Source organism: Mirounga angustirostris, unplaced genomic scaffold (assembly GCF_029215605.1).
Source record: "Mirounga angustirostris isolate CCGP_5_RB_7025 unplaced genomic scaffold, mMirAng1.0.hap1 SCAF_1, whole genome shotgun sequence".
In the NCBI taxonomy this organism is placed as follows: Eukaryota; Metazoa; Chordata; class Mammalia; order Carnivora; family Phocidae; genus Mirounga; species Mirounga angustirostris.
The window spans coordinates 3964289-3986156 of NW_026991709.1; the positions used below are offsets into that span (position 1 = coordinate 3964289).

The 21868-nt window shown below is 56.7% G+C and overlaps 1 protein-coding gene across 2 annotated transcripts; it reads right to left on the reverse strand.

Annotated features, from left to right (window-relative positions):
* Window positions 1–1843: 1843 nt before the first annotated feature.
* Window positions 1844–20303, reverse strand: LOC135362578 (ATP-binding cassette sub-family G member 1-like). 2 transcript variants are annotated; one of them, XM_064578574.1, is made up of 13 exons: window positions 20145–20303; window positions 18338–18470; window positions 16200–16250; window positions 12518–12663; window positions 12120–12243; window positions 10379–10493; window positions 7651–7799; window positions 7373–7474; window positions 6334–6502; window positions 5425–5525; window positions 5172–5330; window positions 3914–4032; window positions 1844–2748 (listed from the first exon to the last, which is right to left on the reverse strand). In XM_064578574.1, exons 1-13 carry the CDS (start codon window positions 20294–20296, stop codon window positions 2520–2522), a joined length of 1749 nt encoding a protein of 582 aa, XP_064434644.1. In that variant the 5' UTR covers window positions 20297–20303; the 3' UTR covers window positions 1844–2519. The 2 variants fall into 2 exon arrangements, with proteins under 2 accessions (XP_064434644.1, XP_064434640.1); XM_064578570.1 differs by having other exon boundaries at window positions 7615–7799.
* Window positions 20304–21868: the final 1565 nt, after the last annotated feature.

The following is a 21868-nucleotide window of genomic DNA, read 5'->3' on the forward strand; positions in this document are numbered from 1 at the left end:
GCCCGAGATGAAAGGGATAGTTGGGGCATTACATTCGGAAATTCTGTATGAGAATGAACTCTGGCAAGCTGGTCTGCTTTCAGTCCCAGTGTGTGAAAGGCATGGTCACCTACCTCTTAACCATAAGGACTTAAAAAAACAAATCAGTAAGTTGTTTGGACGTCATCTTTGGTCATTGGAATAAGATGTTTTATCTAAGGACCTGGAGATGCAAACCGCACCCTTTGCATCCGTGATGCCAAGGGTTTGTAAGAGAAGGCTCCAACAGGGGGCGCTCGCCCACAACGAGGGAAGGGCGGCTTCCCAGAGCAGACAGAGCCTTGCTCCGCACCTGGACGTCTTTCCAAGCCCATCTTCCTGCCTGGCGACTCGGCACACTCGCCACACACCAGTTAGCGCTCTTCAAAAATTCCCGCATTACTTCGCGTATGTGTCTCCCTTGCAGCAACCGACAGCCCTCACGTCCCCCAATATCGGGCCTGACTCAGTTCCTCATCTATTAAGGGGATGAATGTAGTTTATTAACAGTGGAAAATTGAAATGCAGGCAACATGAGCTCCTAGGGAAATGATCCCTTCTGAGGGTGCAGGTAGACGTGGAAACCAGATTTTCACTCTCGAGGGATCTCACCGTTTCCTTCCCAAGTGGCTGAGACATGGCAGGCACGGTGGGCTCAGGGCACACAACACGAGCTGCCTGTCGGGGGGCGGGGGAGGGTGGCCTCAGCCCTGCAGCGAGGCTCCAGGCTAGCTGGTCCTTGCAGGGTCACAGAGGGCAAAAGGTCTTTAAGTATTGACGGCATCTGCTGTGATCACATCCATCCCCGCGCCCCTCCCTCTATTTCACCAGGCTGTTCCTAGGTGGGTCTTCCTACCGGTGACATCTTGCAGGCAAATCTATCTTGAAACTCAATGAAGACTCTTTATAAAGCCTAAGTTAGATCCTGGGTAAATGACCTGATCTGGAAGGTAATGCCACATTTGTACAGAACAGCAAAACTCAAAGTTACAGTTGAATACGCTCCAGTGTGTTTACTACAAAGGATGGAAGGCTGAAAAAGGGATCGCTAAGCATCTGCGAGTCAAATCAGTATGTGAGTAAAAATCGAACTCTTTCCATTCTCTTAAAGTGGGAAATAGAAGCTTTGGGAACAAAACTGAGGAGTCAAAGACCCCTTTCGAGCTGACAGCGGCCTTGGAGATCACGCAGCGCTGTTGTTCACGGAGGAGACAGGTGCAGACAGGGCATGAACATGTGCAGAAAACAGTCCATCTCTGGGCGACCCCAGCCCCTGGGTAGTGAGATTCCAAGTGGGGAGCAACTCCATTTCCCCCCTTGGCCTCCTCTGACCTCCCCCTGCGGTCGCACCACCTCTGACAGTTGGTAGGCGCCCCAGGGGCCAGTGCCAAGCCAGAGGCCGTTCACCCCGCAGATGTGCCCGCTGCTCCTGCCCCGCAGGGATTTCCTTCTGTGATTCTGTTGCTGGGAAGAAGGAGCTTCTGGTCTGTGACATCCACAGGGGCCCAGCATGGAGAAGGCAGGGATGTCACAGACACACGGCTCGGGAGGTGGCCTCGCCCGTGACCCTGTGCACCGTCTGACCGAGTCACTCGGACTGTGCCCATTGCCTGCGAGGCCTCGGAGGCCCTGAGGTCTGAGTGCGCCCCCCCACCCCGCCACTGGCGGCTCCCTCCCCGGCCCCCCTGGCTTTGCTGCCCCCCAAGCTCTCCCAGCTCCCGCGGAGGTAGTCGATGTGATACGTGAGGAGAGGGACATGTGTGCAAAAAATCAACAAGGCTCATCTTCTAGACACCTTTTAGGCGAAATTAAGGTGTTCAGAAAGTTAGGAAGAAATAAACAATATATTTTTTGCTTAAAATAAGCAGCACGGGGTGGGGGGGAGAAAAGACTTTGGGAAGGTTGGCCAATGTCACCCTCCAGTTTTCTGTACGACTTTTCGGAACGCGTGCAGCCCCAGAGCCTTCTCTCTGCCGGGGCACCGCGCCCACGCCTTTCCCAAGGTCTGCCTGAAAACGAGACCAGCTCCGCGCCTTAGTTAAGCCCCTCGTGTCTCTAAGCAAAGTGTGTTATTTACCCTGAATAATTTCCTTTAAAAGTACTAAAAAGATAGTTTCTTAAAATGAATGAGAGTTGTCGGCTTTTGGCTTGGAAATTGACTTCTCCCTGGAGAAGGAGGCAAAACCGTAGGACGGCAGTGACAGTCCCGAGACGGGGCCACCCCCGGCCTCCCGGCCGCCCTTCTGCTGCCCACTCCTGCGTGCCCGGCCGCCACCGTGTTAAATTCTGCACAAGGATGCGACGACTTTCTACACCTTCTTCCCAGGTGAAGCCAGAAAGGGAGAAGGAGAGAGGCGCCGAGCTGGCTGGGCGTGGATGGGCAGCACGATGCCCGCGGACTGAGCACGCTGCCGGGGGCTGGGTAGCAGCGGTCTCTGCGGCTCTACAAGGGGCCCTGGGCCGTGATGTCTACGTCCGTGTCTCCTGGCACTCTGGTGTTTTTACCTCTCTGCCCGGATTTTGTATCTCAGGACGAAATAGGCGATGAGGCGCAGGGAGATGAAGAAAATACCCAGAACGATGAAGTCCAGGTAGAGCTTGGCGTCCTCCACGTCCAGCTCCCTCAGGATGGCCTCCGACTTCTGGAAGTGGCACGTCTCATCGATGCCACAGTGCAGGTCCTCTCGGTCCAGCCCGTAGATGGACAGGATGACCCCTTCAAACCCATACCTGCGGAGGAAGGCACCGGCCGTGAGCAAGGCCCTCCCCGTGTCCAGGGGACCCCGCGCCCTTGCGCCCACCTCCATTTGCCGAGGGAAACAGGGTCCCCCTGTCCGTAATCCGCAGTGCGGCCACCCTCCCTCCCCGAGACCCGTCTTCACGGAAATACTTCCTAGCCTCCCAAGACAAACACATCCAACGGCTTGGCTAAGGTTTTCCCAAATTTTGTTTCCTCCAGAGCCTCTACCCACAAAACCAAACTGAACGAAGAGTAGGTATTTGTTCAGTGGGGGAAACGAATTGGAAGGCTCTTTGATCGCCTGATATATTTTTTAACAGTTGGATATGATAAAGGATCTGATAGCCTTCGAAGGACTATAGAGCATTTCAGTAAAACCCTTCTGCACTGTCTCTCATTCCGGGGCAGCCCCACAGCGTCAGAAAAAAATACCAATTTTGAGAAGAAAGACATGGGTTTCTGATTTCTTGGCGTTGGACCACACACAGATTGCTGAAACTCTGTGCGGGTGCTTTGTTTTGATTTTGTTTTCCTGAACAATACATCTGGGTCTGAACTGACATTCTAGAAAAAGAAAGCTTGTTCCCAACCTTGGATCTTGTGTGTCATGTGGGATTGCTACAGCTGGGGGAGAAGAGCACTGAAGATGGGCGCTGCTCGGTGAGGCCGAGGCGCCAGGACCCGGAGCAGAGAGAATGAGGTCCGAGCGCCGCGGCGCCCGGGGGCCAGGATGCTCTTGTTCAAAGATATTAAGATGTTTAAAACAGGACTTGGTTTCCACCGGATTTACACAGAGTCAGAACCTTATTATGAGCGCTGTTCATTCCAGAGAGGGACGAGGTTGGTAAGATGGAAACACACCCCCCACGGCAGTCCTCCAAAACGGGCAGAAGACGGGGGTCCACCGCCGCTTCTTCAAGGCATAAATTGCTAGTATTTATTTTATCCTTGTGTGTATGTGTGTGTGCGCGCGTGCATGTGTGTTCGAGAGGGTGCGGACACACCAGACTTGGGAAAAAGTGAAAGGCATCAATAGTCTCGGATTCGTGGTGCAAGCATCATGCTGGCATTTAGCTGGTGGCTAGGAAGTGGCTTTGGTCCCTTCCCTTGGTCCACACAGAGCTCCCGAGCGATCAGAGTCTCCAGACACGCTACCTGACGTAGGAGATATATGACATCCACTGCAGGTAAGCCGGGATCGTGTCGAAGCTGACGAAGAACCCCGAGAAGAGGAGGACGGGGATGGCCGTCACGGGTCCCACAAAGGTCGCCACCTGGGGGGCACACAGGGGACGTGCTCAGGGGCAGCAGGTGGGAATCCTGCCCAGTTTCCTCAGGTGTCCCCCGGAGGCCATATCCCACGCGTCTGGGGAGAGTCACCAGCAGCTGGGAAAGGGCCAGGGCTCCCGGCTGGTCACACAAGGCCAGGATGGCACTAAGGGCCCCTGTCTTCCAACCTGCAGCCTGTCTCCGCGCAGAGAGCAGCGGGCCCCAGCTGGGGGGGTGGCGAAGAGAGAGCCTCCTGCAGGAGGCAGGGACCAAGGGGAACAACGATGAGGCTGCGGCACAGCATCCGGGGGAGTGGACAGTCAGGTGCTGCCGCCGTGTCCGAGGGAGGAAGCAGCAAAGAGCACCTTTCCCTGGGCTCTCGCGGCGGCTGGTGGGGCCGAGCACTTTCCACGGCCTCCCGATGCACCCCATGCACACCATCGCTATGCCTACCCACGGATGAGGGGCCCAGTGGTCACTGGCAGGGGGCTCTGAAGACGGAAACGGAGAGTCCATCCCACGCAGTGACAGGGGAGGGCGTGTGGTGGAAGGCCTGAGGGGCACACGATTCACCGGAGTTGTGGCTTTGTGTTGGGGGACAGAGCTGACCTGAGCACCCTGCAGCTGCCGCAGTGCACACGTGGGGGTTGGCAGGTTGGGGGGCACGTGAAGCCCTGGGGCAGGGTAGGGGTGCGGGCTGCCGTTAGAGGGCCAAGGGATGGCGGAGCGGATCCCCCAGAGGCAACAAAACATAGGCGTTGAGAGCTTGGACTCGGAGCCAGCCACACGACCCTGACCAGGTCACGTCGCCTCTCTGGGCCTCAGTCTCCCCCACTACAAAATGGGGATAGCACCACCCTAGCTGTGGGCTGCCGGGGAGCAATGAGCTATGATGAGGACAGTGCTGGGAACAGCGCCTGGCAGGCACGAAGGCCACGGACACCTGCTGTTGTCATTGTGCCAACCCCGACCAGCCGCCGCGGTGCGGTTCCTTCCCCGGGCAGCGACCTGCTGAAGCCAATCTGGGAAGTCAGGGCAGAATTGGGAGGCGGCGTTTTAGGGAGGAGGGGCCCCGGCCGCATTGGCCCAGGTGGAGAAGGGAGCCCCCCCACCCCCCACCCCGTGCTGTGTCCTCAGCTGGTACCTGCAGGGACGTGGATGCGGCGCCAATGAGCAGACCCAGGGACTGTGCCACCAGCGACGTCATGGTGCCCAGCGCGGCGAACAGCACGAACCTCACGGCGTCGGACGGCTGTGACGTCATCCAGTACACGATGCTGCAGTAGGCCACCGGGAACATGATCTGCAAGCACAGGCCCGTCACCCCTCACGGACACGGTGTCTCCAGCCCCGTCTACAGGGAACGATGGAGAACACTTGCCCCTTCACGAACGCACCTGGAAAGGCACGTCGGCCATGGTCTTGGCTAGGTAGTAGGCCTTCAGGCTGTACCAGTAATTCAGGTGTTCCCGAAGAAATACTCCCATCTCCAGGGGAACTAGGAGACAGAAGGAGGGCAAAGGGGTCAGGCAGACACAGCCCGCCAGCCGGGTATCCGCACAGGCACGTGTATGCTGAGCTGGAGGCCACGATGCCCACCTGCCATGTGAGCGGCTCTCGGAGACGGAGATAAGACAGACGGAACGATTCACCAGCCCGGGAAAACTGCCGACCATGTTCATAACCCAAAGGGTCACTGGGCGCACAATCGAAGTGCGGAGAACATCTACTCGGATGCTGAGCATTATTGTAGTGATTCACACAAGGATTTCCTGCTAAGCTCAGCACTAACCAGTGCGATTCCTTCCATGGGCAAGAACCCCCAAGCTGGTCCTGAGCATGCAGGGCCATTTAGGGAGGCGACACTGGGGCAAGTTTTATGCTGGAGTTTACTGTCAGCCCAGAGTGAGCAAGGGCAGCGTGCTCTGCAAACCATCTGGAACTGCATGGAAATCCATCTAGAATAGCTTTATCCACTCTCAAACTTGGCCACAGCAGGCTGGCTTAATAAGTGAATGAGGTAATAGGTTAGCAGTAAGATTTGAGGTGTTCCTGATTAGAAAACTTTTTAGAAATCTCTCTCTCGTCAGCCTTCCACAATGCTCACAGTTTCTCCATTAGTGATTAATTCCTTTGGCTTAAACATGGTATGTATTTTCTTGTCTAAGAGAAAATATGATAGTCCCTGTCAACAAAGAAAATTATACTTCAAAAGACCATGACGTTCTTTGTCAGAAAACTCATCTATTGGCCGAGCCAAGACCTCGGTCCCCCGTTGGTGGGCGGGGGTAGGGTCAGGCACTCACACGTGAGAACGGTGGGCATGAGGGCGGCGAACATGAGGAACAGCATGGAAAAGAAGAGGAAGCCGGAGTTACTCAGGACCTTCTTGGCTTCGTTCCCAATCCCCAGGTACAGCAGGCCGATGAGGAGGCCGATTCCAATGTGAGACGTGATCCGCAGGTGCGTCAGGACCTGGGGGACAGACACGGTTCTCGCTGACATGCATGGCGGTCGGCAAAGACCTCGAGGCTGAGGCTTTGGAGACATTGGCCCCTGATTTCTTCTCCAGAAAAACAAGCCCCAACCCTAAACCAACTCGCCCTCACACACACACACACACACAGCAGTTTACTGCTGTTAAAACAGAAGCAATTGCTATGCTCCACAGAAGGCACGAAGGGCAGTCTACCTTCAGAGGAGGGGTCAGGTGAAACAGTGCTGGGGGGCAGAGAATGGATATGCCCGAGGTCCCTCCTCGGAGTGCTCTGGCCTGGGCAGCTACAAGCCCCCCAACATTCAAAGCAGGTCCCAGAGGCCCCCCTGGGCACTCAGCTCCCCTCGGCAGGGAGCCTGCCAGGTGGTCCACTGTGATGGGTGGACAGGATCATGGCTTCCAGTCACTCACCGCCTGCTGCCCAACGGGGCTCTGTGCACCTGCCCACGCCCAGGCCCCCAGGGCCTCCTTGAGAGAGGGGCACACTCCCACTTGGGCTTGGCCAGACAAAAGCGAGCACAAGACCAGGTTTGCTGCCTCCAGCAGGAACTCTGACAGGCTGCCCTTTGCCATGTTCCAGAAAGGGAGCCGTGACTCCACTCTGGGTCCCAGGATGAGACACATGGGGCGGGGCCACCAGCCACAGCGGCCAACGCACAACACTCCAGCACAACATACGTATTTACTGTCACAGCCACTGGGGACTGTTTGTCACGGCAGCACCGCGGAAGGAAAGCTGACCGATGCAAATGCAGGGAAAATAGCCTGAGTGCTCAGGCAGGATGAACGCACTGAAAATAACCCTGCAGCTCCCTCTGTCCTGAAAGAACGTTGGCCCACAGCCTTACCGAATCCCTCATGATACTGAGGAAAGTCCGCTTGAAGAGGATGCAGAACTGGGTGAGGCAGCTGGCTGAAAAGCTGTGGCAGCCCTCCGTGGAGGTGGAGTCCTGCGGGCACACACGGGAAGGGGGAGTCGTGAGCCTCCAGCCCAGGACGCAGCTCCCCCCGGCTGAGCAAGAGCCCCCATGCGGCAGGGCGCAAGGCGCAGCATGCAGCCATCCCGTGGGGGGCCGGGGCTTTGCATTACCTTTCTCCACCCCTTCAATCGTTTTGCCTGCTTTACCTCTTCAGAGGGCCGGTGCCAAAGAAAAGGGTTCACCTCGGCATCCCCCCCAGGCTCTCTCCTGTGGTCGGAGTCACACATGCCCTCCCGGACGGCTCTCACCAGGCGGCCGTTCTGATCGCCGTATTCGCCGGACGCGACCTCCATGACTGTGGGAGACACAGACGGGTCAGGGCCAGCACCCCCCTCCAGGGGGGAGCCCCCTGTCGCTAACGTGACCCCAGGCCTTGGTCATTTTGCAACAACACAGCAGTGAGCCTTGCGGGAGTCCTTTGAGCGGATTATATGGACGCTGCATGATAGGATAGGATCACGCCACAACCGAAATTTCGTCAGCTCCAAAACCCCCAGCAAGGCCAGGTGTCACATCGGGATCCTAGAAATGTGAATTCAGATGGCAATGCCAGGGAGCCTGAGAGCTCGTGCATCTATTAACTTATTCACCCAGTGGTGGTTACTGAATGCCTGCCTTGGGCATTCAAGCCCCAGGATTGGAGCCAAGGGATGAGCCGGAGGGGGCTTGCATGTCACTATGGGCTCAGGCAAGAGTGATGGGCACAGTGACAGTTCTTCAGGACCATGGTGAGGGGCCCAGAGCCACCAGCCCGCTTGGGACCCTCAGCCCCACCTCACAGTCCCCAGGGAGTGTGTCCTCCACTGACCCCGTCTCTGGATCCCACGGCCTCTCCGTGGCCCCTGGTTCCACAGCCCACACGACTGCTGCCCCTTCGGGCCCGCGGCCTGCGGTCTCGCACGCCTCCTTCCCACGGCCCCTCCCCTCACTGACATCCTTGCTGAAGCCCAAAGTCCGCGGCTTCGAATTTCTGGCCCTGCCTTCTGGCCACACCAGCTATTTGCTTTCCCTGAGCCTGAACCGAGGCGGCCAAGCCCTCCTAGATCCTGTCGTAAACCAGGACATGTTGCCACAAGAGAACATCATCATCAGTGATGCCACATGGGCCCAGCACGGCCAGCTCACCTGCTCACTCACACCCACCCTGCTCCACCATGTTCCAAACGGCCCCTCTCCCCTCCCGCCCTCTCTCCAGTGACACAGAGGGACTAGAAGCTGCCAGAAGGGTACACTCGCCCCTTCGTGAGACCTTCCCACAGTCCCATGTGCCCGGTTTCCTACCCCCTAGGTCCTCTCCTCTTTGCAGGCCCTCCCTGCTCTGCCCCTCCTCTGCAGCCCCTGTCCCTGCCTGCCTTCTCTCTCTGGGGAACGTGTGTGTGACAATCTTTGGCTCCATCCACTACCTTTGCAACATGCCAAAGCCTCTCTTTAGCTGAGGGTTCCCTCCCCCTCAGCCCCTTCCTGTCCACTGTGAGCCCCCCTCGCCGTCATGACCCACTTCTCAGAAGACAGAGCCTGGCCTGGGAACTGTGTCTCAAGGAACACAATTTGGGGGATGATGATGTAGAGATATGGAATCCCAGCAGTGCTGTGGCCAGATGTTTGGGGATGAGAAACATGGATGAGAAAGGCTGATGCCCCCGCCATTCATGTCCACCTGGAACCTCAGAATGTGGCTTTATTTGGAAAATGCTCTTTGCAGATATAATTTGTTATGGATCTTGAGATGAAATCATCCTGGATTTAGGGTGGGCCCCGAGTCCCATGACTGGTGTCTTTACAAGAGGAGGAGAGGACACCCAGAGACACAGAGAAAAAAGCCATGTTGAGGACATGGGCAGAGACTGGGGTGGCCCAGCCACCAGCCCAGGCACACTGGAGCCCCCAGGAGCTGGAAGAGCAGGAAGGACCCCCCCCTGGAGCCCTCGGAGGCAGCTCGGCCCTGCCCACACCTTGACTTCCAGCCCCTGAACTGCAACAGGATGAATTTCTGCTGATTTAGGCCACCCGGCTTGTGGGGCAATCTTGCAGCAGCCTGGGGCAGACAGGATGTGTGAGCCAAGACTGGACCCCAGCACAGGGGCCGGGGCAGGGGGGATGGACTGGGGGGGGTGTCAAGCACTTGGCGGCCTAGTAAATATGAAGCTTGAGAGAAAGAGAAGGCAAGAGGGGTTCCTGCCTCCCTGGCTTGCAGAGCCTAGTGGAGGAGACTTGGTTTTGGAGACACGGCCTGGAGAGGCTGTGAGGTTTGCTGATAGATGTGTGGGGCATGGTGTGGAGGAAGGGTGCTGGGCCCGGAGACCCGGTGGTGGGGGGAAAGTGATGGCCAGCAGCAGCGACATCAACACCCTAGAGGGCATGGCTGGGGAGGCACCTGGGAGCAACGCCAGCATGCAGGGGTGGGCTCCTACAGCTCAAGGACACGGCGTACTTCACTGCCAACCTCAGGACCTCCAACTCAGGAGAAGGAGCTCAGATCATCAACTTGATCTCTGGACTCTGAGCTTCACCTTTTTTGTTATGTTTGGTGGAAATTTAAATCCGCATTTTAACAACTTGGTTAATCAATGTAAGAGGGTCCTTTTTTATTTTTAAAGGTTATTTATTTTCAGAAATACCTTCCTTTAAATCAGAAACGTAACACAGCAAAGCATTAGGAAAAAATGGCTCCTAACAACAACGTCCTTGTTCTAGTTCCCAGATCTCTGGAGGAAAGAAAACCTCTAATTTGTTCTTAAAAGCTTCACCACAGGATGGCAGTTGAGCCATGTGTGGGATATTCAAGATTTGGGGGCTTCAGGTAAAAGCAGAAACCCACCGAGAGTGGAAAAGAGCCCCTTTCTTTCCCCTCCAGCTGGTTAAGGCTCTACTTACCAAAATCAGCTGGGTTGTGATAGGTTGGGCAGTTCAGACCTAAATCCCTCAAGTATGGTACAAGATTTGAGACTTTTCCCCGGTACACACATTGTCCTTGACTAAGGACATAAAGCTAGAAAAAAGTAAAGAGAGGGAGAACATCAACCTTGTCCTCCTTTGTAAAGCAACAGGAGTTGCCAGTCCATCCAGCCCTCCATCCATCACCCATTCAACCTTCTGTCTACCCACCTACCCATCCATTTACACATCCATCCACCCTCCCATTTATCCACCCATCCACCCATCCATCCACCACCCATTCAACCTTCCATCTACACATCCATCCAACCCACCCATTCAACCCTCCATCCACCCATCCATCTTTCTATCCAACCACCCACCCACTCAACCACCCATCCATCCACCACCCGTTCAACCTTCCATCTACTCATCCATCTATCCTCCCATTGATCCACCTATCCATCCATCCGTCCATCCATCCATCCAACCACTACCCATTCAACTTTCTATCCATCCACCCACCCACCCATTTATCCATCCATCCGTCCATCCATCCATCCATCCACCACCCATTCAACCTTCCCATCCATCCATCCATCCATTCATCTTTCCACCCATCCACCCACCCACACATCCACCATCTATCCACCACCCATTCAACCTTCCATCTACCCATCCATCCACCACCAATTCAACCTTCCATCTACCCATCCATCCATCCTCCCATTTATCCATCCACCCACCCATCCATCCAACCAACCACTATCCATTCAACCTTCTATCCATCCACCCACCCACCCATTTACCTATCCATCCACCCATCCATCCATTACCCATTTAACCTTCCATCCATCCATCCACCCACCTACCCACTCAACCACCCATCCATCCACCACCCATTCAATCTTCCATCTACTCATCCATTCACCACCCATTCAACCTTCCATCTACCCATCCATCCATCCATCCATCCATCTATTCATTTAACCACTACCCATCCAACTTTCTATCCATCCACTCACCCACCCATTTACCTATCCATCCACCCATCCATCCATTACCCATTCAACCCTCCATCCATCCATCCATCTTTCCATCCATCCACCCACCTATCTACCCATCCATCCACCACCCATTCCACCTTCTATTTATCCATCCATCCACCCACCCACCTACCCATGCACCCATCCATCAGTCAATTTCTCCTTCTTTCAGGAGAGCTTTACGTTACCTCCCCAAAATGTTAAAGTTCAAAGGGAACTTTAAGTCAGGGAAGATATCATATGGACAGGCATTACTTTAATATATTGCTTTTCTTCACCCTCACACCAACCATCTGCTAGGAAAGATTTTGAAGCTGTACACATTTCATCCCTGGGCCCTGGGCCTTTTTTTTTTTTTTTTTACTTATAATGTCAAAACCTATGATTTATAAAAGAAATGATATTGTACACATATGATAAGCTGCCATTTAATTCTGTAAAACAGGTGTTCCCCCATTGTTACAGGGGTGGGGGTGGAAAATGAAGCTTTAGTAATATCAGACCCCTCCTCCCCAGAGGGAGAACACTGGTCAGCTCTTTCTACCCTCCTGCCCTGCCACCTTAGCTGCTTATGACTCCAGAGTCCAGTGAAACACAACACTTAAGGCCACTCAAAAATGAAGACACCCCCAGGAACGGACAGGAAGCTGTGAGTCCCTGGGACTTGGCATCACCTGGGCTATCACCGCACGTACCTGGTCGAAGAGTTCAAAGAGCTTGGCGCTGGGCTGGTGGATGGTACAGATGATGGACCTCCCTCCTTGAGCCAGCCCTTTCATCAGGGAGACCACCTGGAAGCAGGAGGCACTGTCCAGCCCACTGCAAGGCAAGGGGCACCGTGAGATGCCTGTGGGACCCCCCAAACCATACCCCATATTCACAGCACAGTGGGGAGGTCCATCCTACAGGCCTGAGCCTGTCATGTCTTCTAGAGTCAGACAGGGAGAGGGTGGGAAGTCAGGCCTCTGCTCTGGGACCCCAAGACAGAGAAAAAGATGGGTAGGCAGAGCACACGCCTCCCCCTTTGGAGGCAACTCCAGGGGCCCCTGCTGGTGGAGAGGGCAGGGCTCTTCCCTCCGCTGCTCTTGATTACCTGGTGGGCTCATCAAAGAACATGACAGGAGGGTTGTTCACCAGCTCCAGTGCAATGGCCAGGCGCTTCCGCTGGCCGCCCGAGAGGCTCCCAGTCCGCGTGTTGGCACAAGACAACAAGCCCAGAGCCGTCAGGATCTCTTTGACCTGGGGGAGTAGCAGAGCCAGTGTCATCAGGGACTACCCGCCACACCTCACCACCTGGAAACACCTGCCGCCTCCCCCAGCCCACTCATGGACACACACGGATGGGGTTGCTTATCGGGGCCCATCCCAGGCTGCCTGTTGCCAAGTGGTAAGGTGCTTTTCCAAGTTCGAGTTCCTGGGTTTGGGCCCAGGAGGCTGGGGAGCAGTGCTGGACCCAGGCCTGCTGGGACTGGAGGCCCCGTTCTGCCTCCTGCTGGTGACCTGGCAGGCTCCACCCTTGTAAGCCTCGCTCAGGCCCAGGAAGGTGACAATGACCATGTGCAGAACGGGGGGCCCAGGAAGGTGCTCAATGACCATGTGCAGAACGGGGGGCCCGGGAAGGTGCTCAATGACCATGTGCAGAACGGGGGGTGCGGGAAGTGCTCAATCACCATGTGCAGACACACAGCCAGTGGATGATCAGGTGTCTGAGCAGCACAGAGGGGAGGGCCATCATGACGGCAACATGGGAGAAGCAGTGAAAACATGTGGCATAAAGCCTGGCCAGAGGAAGCCCTGTGATTATCAGCAGCTGTTAACGGCACTCTGAGCAGGGCCCATGGCTCCCGCAGACCCATGCCACACCGGCCAGGCCTTCAGGGAGAAGGAAAGCCACCCGTTGGCACTCGTCATGGGAGAACCAGGGCTCTGATGGGGCAACAAGGCCAGGAAATGGCTTGACGCAGTCACTCCTTCCACGAGGGCCCTGCCCATGCCCCCCTTCCTCCCGGGAAGCAGGCTGGGCACCAGGATATAAACAGTCCACTGTGACTAAGCCTCCGTGTCCACTCCAGGTCATTGATCCAGTACTGACTCGGGGAACAGAAGTCAGCAGACTTGAGCGTGGTTTTCAGGTGTCTTCCTGGAGGCAGCCCCCCGGGGCAGTGGGGCTCCGCAGCAGCCCGCCCCATCTCCACCCCAGGCTCACCTCCCAGGGCCAGCCTTCTTGGAGTTCCCGCAAGAACACGCCTGGCCACCATCCCAGCCCCTGGGGACGGACCTCAGGCCAGTGGTTTCTCCGGGGAGATGAGGTCATCCAGAAGGAGTAGGAACTCACAGGGAAGAAAATTTCCACTCCAGCTCTTGAGTTACTGATGCACAGTCAGGACAAAATGCAGCCTGGGCGACAGGATGAGCCAGGGCACCACTGTTCCACGGGCCAGGGGGCAGTCGGGTCCGACAGACCTGGGTCCGAATCCCACTAGGCATTTTCCTTGCTGATCTATAAACCCAATCCGCTGCCCTTCTAGAATGCACTGCGTCTGAGGGATCCCAACCGGGAAAGGTCAGCGAGGTTGCCTGGGAAGGGCCAGCAAGGCGGGGCAGGTGGGGAGGGCTCTTTGGCACAGTCTCCTTCCCCTGCAGACGCCATCTGTTGGCTTTCCCAGAGCCACCAAGCTTGTGCGGTCTTCTGGAACCACAGGCCACACTTGCAGAACGAAGAGTCACTCCGGTCGCTCCAGGCTTGCCTTTGGGCCCCCCCACGGCTCGGCATATGCCCACTCCCTTCCGCCTTCTGTCCTCTCGGGGCTCCCTCCTTGTGGCCGGGTGCACCCCGCCTCACGTGCCCTCGGCCCCCACGGACAGGATGCTGGAGGTGGAGGCACATGTCAGTGCCGGCCCTTCCCCTGCCCCGTCCAGACCATTTCTCCAGCATTCTCTCAAGAGTGATGCTCTGCAGGTTGGTTTTGTTTTAAAACTAGTCAGAAAGAACAATGTCTCAGCCCTGGGAGACTTCGCTCCTGAGCAAGCCCCTTCTGAGAACCCTCGAGGGCTGAGGCTGCTTTTCTGGGAACCAAGGAAGGCTGTCGACAACACATTCCGTTACCTACTAGAACATTCCATTCTATTGTTTCCACAAGTTACAAACAACCACAGCCTAGATTCGAGGGAAATGAGTCAGGGCAGGCACTCGGCCGCTGTTTCATCCTTGAAATAACCACAGAACCCTGCGGATGCTTTCTTGGGAGAGGCGGGCCCTACACTTGGCTGAGGCCTGGAACGGGGGCTTCCAGTGAGAAGCATGTGCAGGACCCAAGACCAGCTCCAGGCCCCACAAGGAAGGCTTACCGCCTTGTTCAATCCAGCAGCAGATGAATCTGGAGAGGGGCAAGGCTTGCCCTCCCATGGGAGGACTTAGTCATGCAGTCAACCAAGAAGACCCTTGCTGACTTGATGTCTTTGCTCTTGTAAACCCAGCTGAGAACAGCGCACGGCTGTCTTCATGTCCGAGTCTTAGGCCCGCCGGAGACACCTCCTCGCCCTACCAAGAAGGCAGTCTCGCCCCTGTCCCTTCTGCTAGTGCAGGCAGAATGGGCTCCCGTGGCCTCCCCCAGACCTGGCCGGCCACCCGATGGCATGGTCCCCACACCTGCCACGTCTGGGTTCCAGTAATCCATTTCATCCCTTTGGACCTCAGAATAAAAGCTCCCCAGGAGGCACCCAACAACACAGTGGTCGTGGGCCCCTCTCCCTCCTGTCCAGGACGGCTGATCCTGAGGGTTCTGAAGGGTGGTGGCCGGCCATGGGGCCACGGTGGAGAGGATGCCCGGCATTGTCTTCGTGACACATTTACGTCACGTTAACTATTATGCGCCACAGGAAAGGGAATTGACGCAGTACATAGAATTGCTGTTAATATTTCTTAAGTGCGCTCACCGCATTGCTCTGATTTGCAGCAGAGAGCACGTAGCGCCACTGGTTCTAACCCTGCGGACCCTCCTCATTCCACTGCCATACCCTCGTCTTGCAAGGGTTTCGAAGACAAGATGGTATCGCGCACGAGTGGGATTTCACCCAGCTCTACTCTTGCATGGAAATCTCACTAGCACCAGGCCAACCGTGGAGCAGAGGAGGGAAACTGAGTTTCCCCCAGCTGATGTGTAAACATAAGCGGGTCCCACCTGCCTCATGGGGCCGCGTGGGGCTTCCCGGCACCCTCCTTAGGCCCTGGGCTTTGGGGGAGCCAGGGAGGGGGGAAGAAGAGGATTAGAAGGTCTCCAGCATCCCAGAAACTTGTTTATTTGATTTTTTTTTAAGGCTGCTTAATAATATGTAAGAACCAAATCTCTTCTCGTGAGTGTGGGTGGGCGAAGGGTGGTTATTTTTAAGGGAATGACTAACCATCTTCATTGTTAGTGTTTTATAAAAAAAAAAAAAAAAAAAAGCAATGGCGTATAAAGCATATTGAGCACCAAACAGGGCAGAGGGAGTGCTCGGCCTAATGTCCAGGCTGGTGTGCTCGGGCCACCTGAGCTTCCCTGCTGCGTCCTTGCAGGCTGGTGGCCACGCTGAGGTCTGTAGTCTTGGGGCAAGGAGGCCCCTCCCAGGCCCACGGCTGCTGTGCCGGAGCGCACACTGAGATGTCACCGTCCCCCGCACAGAAATCTAGGTGACAAACCAGCAAACAAAACCAGGGCCCAAAGTCCCTCCCCACGCGTTTGCCAAGTGGATTCCGTGCACTTTCGGGACCACCGGTGGCTCAAGGGCGCACTCACCATCTCCCTCCTGCCTTCGTCCTTCTCCTGGAGCTTCAGATGTGCGGACACCTGCCGGGGGTGGGATCAGAACAGATGGCGGTCAGCAGGGCACACCTCACTCTGACACGACAGAGGACACCCCTCGGAGGTCTGGGCTTCCCACCCCCCCCCGGGCTTCCCAAAGGCAGGGCCCAGGACAGCAGTACATGTCCGGGACGCTTCCTGTCATGTCAGATGGCTTCTCTGCTGTGCCCAGAGGGAAGGCAGGTGTGGGCACCCGACCGACGGGGACACTCCAGCCATCAGTGAAGACCACTGCTGTATATCTAGGAAGTCCAGGGGCCACCTGTTGAAGCACCGACAGACTAAAATGACCCACCGTGGAGGGTTCACAACACAGAAATTGGCCAGTGCTAAATGTGAGGACTCCAGTTTTGTGGTCATTTTGTTTTGCTTGAGGTCCTGTTTGCTGGCACACCAAGGGGCCCCTGGCACTGCTTGGTGAGACTCGAGGGGCCATCAACATCCAGTATTGGCCCTGGTTCTGGCCTGTCCCGTTCTGGGGTGACCTTGGGGGACAAGGCCTTGCAGGGGACAAGGACAAGGGGGACTGCTCCGTTTCCTCATGGGCACACTTTCCAGCCGGTGAGCTGGGGGAGAGGCCAGGCCTGGGGTGCTTGCAGGGCCAGCTGCCCGCTCGGCAACACCCAGGGTCACTGTGCGGTCTGCCTGGTGGTCTTGAGGGTCAGAGACAGCACGTGGAAATGCACAGCCGCTCTGACACGTGGCTGGGATGGGGTGCAGGTGTCCGGTGTCATCCCTACGCCTGTGGCAGGACCTTCAAAACCAAAAAGCAGTATTCCCTCAAGCGAGAGGTGATTTTCAAAGGCATCATGAAACTCTCCAAGGTCAAACCCTAATTTCATTCTGCAAATGAACTTCACAGCAGGGCGTGGTGACAGGTTGGGGACTGTCACCAATCTTGTCTGCACAAGAAAGCAGTGATCGAGCTGGAAGCCAAAGGGAAGTTTCTCAGTCAAGTAACCAAGTGCTGAGTTGAGTAACTGGCTGAGAAGCTCAATTCTGGTCGCCCAAGAGAATGGTGAAGTAGCCCTTCAGGGAGCAGCAAAGCTTGAATTTTCTAAATTTGCTGTTCTGTTTGAACGCCTCCTGAGCTCCTGGTGCCACAGTCAGAATGGCCATGTAGAGGCAGGATACACTCTTAGGGGCCCCGGGCACGGGGCTGCTGGTGAGGCCCAGCCCGGTGGAGAGTTCTCCCCCTTTCCAGAACACTCAGTCCCCGGGGACACGAATGCGGACAACCCGCAGAGCAGGTTAGGGGGCAGATCGCGTATCCGACATCTTACTCTGCATCCCTTTGCTGAGATAAGAACCCCCTGGAGTAGCCCTTCAGATGAAACGCCGGGCAGCTACTCTCCAACCCCGCAGAGAGGAAGCTTTGCCCCGTCCAAATCAGAAGCACAGGGCAAGACCTCTCTTGGCAGGGAAACCAAGGCAAACGCCCGTTTATCAACCAGGGACGTAAGGCAGAACTGCTGAGAACGGGGAGGGCCGAGAGGCCGGGCACGGTCTTCGGCAGCAGGCCAGGAGAAGGCAGAAAAGCAAGCAGCCTGAGCACATGCCGTCCGGGCTGCTCCAGACCCCGTCGTGCAGGCGCCCCGAGCTCACTGCCACACTCCTGGTGACTGTCCGGGCCTTTGTGCATACGGGGCCTGGGATGCAGGGGGTGTGCAGCAGATGCTTGTTCCGATCCCCCGACCCCGGCCGGCAGGGCGCTGACGACCAGACACTCAGGGCCCCAACCCAGGCGCCAGATTGGGGACCTCAGGCCGAGAGCCACAAATAAGTAAGGACAGCTGATGGCGCATGGGCGGTAAGATTGTGGCCTCCTCTAGGTGGTCACCCACAGAAGGTGGGTCAATAACCTTCTCACAAACTTGACCATGATTTCGCCGTCCAGAGTCCGTGAGAACCTGGGGTGTGGGGACTTTGTTTTCGATGAGGCTGTCCAAACAGCAGGCCTGGTGCCAGAGCCCCACCTGCCGGTGCGCAGGTGACCCGCAGAGGGCACCGCTCTGCCTAATGGGGACGAGGGGGCCAGGCCGGGGCGGGCCCAGGCCAAGGGGGCGGCTCACCATCATGGCCTCCTGCACCGTGAGGTGTGGCAGCAGCATGTCGTCCTGCATGATATAACAGGACACCTTCCGGAAGCAGCGCAGGTCCCGGGGCAGGCCGTTGATGAGGACGGCGCCCTTCATGCCCGTCTCCCTGCAAGCGCACAGAGCACACGGTGAGCTCCTCCTCCAGGGCCTCGGGGAGGGAGGGGGCCCCTCCCAGCAGCTTCCCAGCTGGACCGTTTATGGCAGGGACGCCAAGGGGCCAGAAGGGATGGAGGGGGCGACCCAGATCAGCACCAGGACGCGCAGGACGGAGCTGCGTGGAGAACATGCTCAGGATGAAAGGCGAAGGGGTACCGAGCCCCTAAGGAACAGGTGCTAATAAGCAGAGATACTCGTGGGTGCTCCCACCTGCGGCCCCCAGGTCGGAGGGACACCCCGGCTCTGCTGGGCTTTGTGAGATTGGCTTCCGAATGATCTCGTGAGTAGCCGAGGCTACACCAAAGGCCCCAAAGGCCCGGACTCTGCAGCCGAGGGCGTCGGTCAGAAGCAGTTCCTGAGGGCACGAGGGGAGCAGACTCCCGGTGCACAGGTGGCTCACAGGAGGGGCTGGACCTGCACCCCTGCGGCCAAGGGGATGCTCCTTCTCCACAGGGGAAGTTGTCCCCTCACTCAATAGATCGGGGCATGGCGTGTGCATCTCGGAGACGCCAGCCACCCTCTCTCCCTCCCCCTCCCAGACCCACTGTGCATCTGCGCTGCCCCATGCCCTCCCCGTGCGTCATCTCAGCCCCGGGGAGGGGGTGGAAGCCACAGGCATCCCCCTGAGGACCTGCCTCCTAGACGTCCCAGAGCACAGAAACACCAAGGGGCTGTGGAGACCAGTGCAATCCCGTCTGGTTTCCAACTTCATCCCGGCCAGTACTGCGACCTTGGGCTCGTTCCTCCAGGGCATGGGCCGGGATCCCCTGGCCACCCTTGGGGCCAGGCTTGGGGCCCAGGCACCTCCAGGCAGCGGTCGGCGGCCCCAGGCTGCCTGAGCACCCCCGGCCAGGCAGCGGCTGTGGGTGTGGACATGCTGAAAGTGTCTGCCCTCCACCCCTGCCACGCACCCCCATGATGCTGGGCATCAGCTTCAAGCTTTCGATGTGAATGCAACAGGCAGAAACTTGTCATACGGGAGGTTTTTAAAAAATCCTAATTTCTGGCATTAAAGAGTAATTCAGAGGTCCTGAGGAAAGGGGTGATATTTGTCTTTTTTTCCAGGAGATGAAATTATTAGTAGTATTAGCAGTATTTGCTAATGTTGGCAAATGGGAGCCCGAGAGCGGAGAACAGAGGCTCTAAGAGGGCAATTTAACACTTGGAAAGATTCAGTTTTCCAGCCGCTCTCCCAGCAAAGACACTGGCAGGACGTCAGGGGCTAACACAGGCCCAGGCCAGAGCACCTGAGCCCCGGGCCCCTGTCTGACGGTTCTCCTGCTGCTCACCTCACATTTTTTTTTAATCTTTTTTTTTTTGAGAGAGAGCAGGGAGAGGGAGAGAGCGAATCTCAAGCAGACTCCCCGCTGAGCTCGGAGCCTGATGCGGGTCTTGATCTCATGACCCTGAGATCATGACCTGAGCCGAAATCAAGAGTCGGACCCTGAACCGACTGAGCCACAGAGGCGCCCCAATCCTAAGGCCTCTTAATGCTCAACCCCACAGGCCTCACCGGAGTCTGTGCAGAATCTTAAGAAGTGACAGGACAGACCGGGCAGCTACTCTCCAACCCCGCAGAGAGGCAGCTTTGCCCCGTCCAAGTCAGAAGCACAGCTCTACTCACCTGTACCCAGCCAGAATGTTCATGAGCGTGGACTTCCCAGCCCCGGAGGGCCCCATGATGGCCACCAGCTCCCCGCTGTTGAACTTCCCGGAAATTCCTTTCAGGAGGGTCTTGTATCCTGCAGAAAGCACATCACATTCATTCCCAGCCATCGCAGGGTCCATGGGTTCGACCCCCACACAGGAAGGACAAACCCATAAATACGCTAAAGACACAACCAAGACTAAAAGCAAGATTTTTCATGCGAGCTCTGGGTGAGAAAGTCAGCCTCCTATGTGCCCCCTTCCTCAGCTGCCCCTCGCGGTTCCCCTTGGCAGCTCCGAGCTCTGCACGCGCGGTGTCTGGCCTACGAGGAATCCACCTCCTGGTGGGACGAGGAAGCAGGTGCCTCCTCCAGGACCCCAGAGCCAGTGTGAACAGATGTTAACCCAGGGCCACGCCACCCGCCATGCTGCCTCCGCCCCCATGACGGTGAGCAAGCGCCTTTATTAATCAAATGATTCTTCTTTCATTTATTTATACTTTATATTCACATAAACTATTCGTGTAAAATCGATTCACATAGCGTTACCTTATAATTAAATAATTAAAATAGCATTAATTAATTAAGAATTAAGAGTTTCTCATGCTGCAGCCACATCAAATTGCTCTGGAACTTCTGCAAAGTCTCCATCCGGGAGCTGCATCAGAGGAAAACACACCCCACACAGAGCCACGTTAATCTTTCTTCGAGGGGACTGTTCGATGTGCTATAAACAAAATGGAAGCAACTGGACCGCAGGTAAAGACTCCTAATTCAGAGACATTTTCTCAGTTCCTGAGAAACATCCTCAGAGCAGACCCTCCAATGGTCACAATCATGCAAACGAAGTATTTGACCCCCCCCCCCACCCAACGGTTACAGGGGCGAGTGAAGCGCCCCACGGAGCCCCTTGTTCTGGCCGTCTGCTCCCTGCACCCCCACACCTGCGTGGGCCTGGGGAGTTCTCGCCCAGTGGTCTACTCGTCTTTCACAGATGAGACACCTCCACTCCCACCGGTCACCAGGTGCCACCTCGATTTGGACAGGGAGTGCCCGAGGACCAGTTTCCTCAGGCAGGAGAGAGAGGCAGCAAGCTGTGGCCCTGCGATCTGCCTCATTACGGACAGCGACAGTCGCCTGGGGAGGGCTGACAGTCACCGAGGTGGGAGAGGGGTAGAGGAACAGCGCACATGCGCAGTCTGGAGGAGGCGCTCACATGCCTACCCCCGGGACGAAGGTGACTCAGGTCAGCTAACAGGCACCAGAGCCAAGGGAGACCAGTGCGGGGAGGGGCCGGGACCCCAAAGCATAGAGTCTGTGTCTGCCCCTCGGTGGACAGACACACGGAAAAGCTGGGGGACAGCAGAGGCTTCTCCTCTGCAAGGTCAAGCTCCTGGTGCAGGGGCCCCCGTCAGGCACCCCGGGGCCTGGGCCACGGGGACCTGCATGACATCACCGAGGGAGCGTTAATGCCGGGCGGGCGTCTGTTCGTTTGTGGCTGGCTTCCTGGCGGTTCAGGTCAGGACCGGGGTTACCCTCGAGCAAACCCTCCCTTAGGCTGTTCTGTGAATCAGGGACCACCTGAGGATGCAGGTGAGTCCCTGAGATGACCACGAGCTGGCCACCGGCCGTTTGGAGGCCAAGTGCAGTCTGCTGGCCTGGGGGCGGCCCCGCATCCCGGGGTTCTGAGAGGCCCTTTCCC

Bases quoted from the DNA above. Each gene is read 5' to 3' on its own strand.
- LOC135362578 (XM_064578570.1), bottom strand. From the start codon at position 20,296: ATGGCTGGGAATGAATGTGATGTGCTTTCTGCAGGATACAAGACCCTC. The intron at 18,471-20,144 runs GTGAGTAGAGCT...GTGCGCTTGCAG, and splicing joins AACATTCTGGCTGGGTACAG to GGAGACGGGCATGAAGGGCG. The intron at 2,749-3,913 runs GTAGCGTGTCTG...CTTCCTCCGCAG, and splicing joins TCATATATCTCCTACGTCAG to GTATGGGTTTGAAGGGGTCA.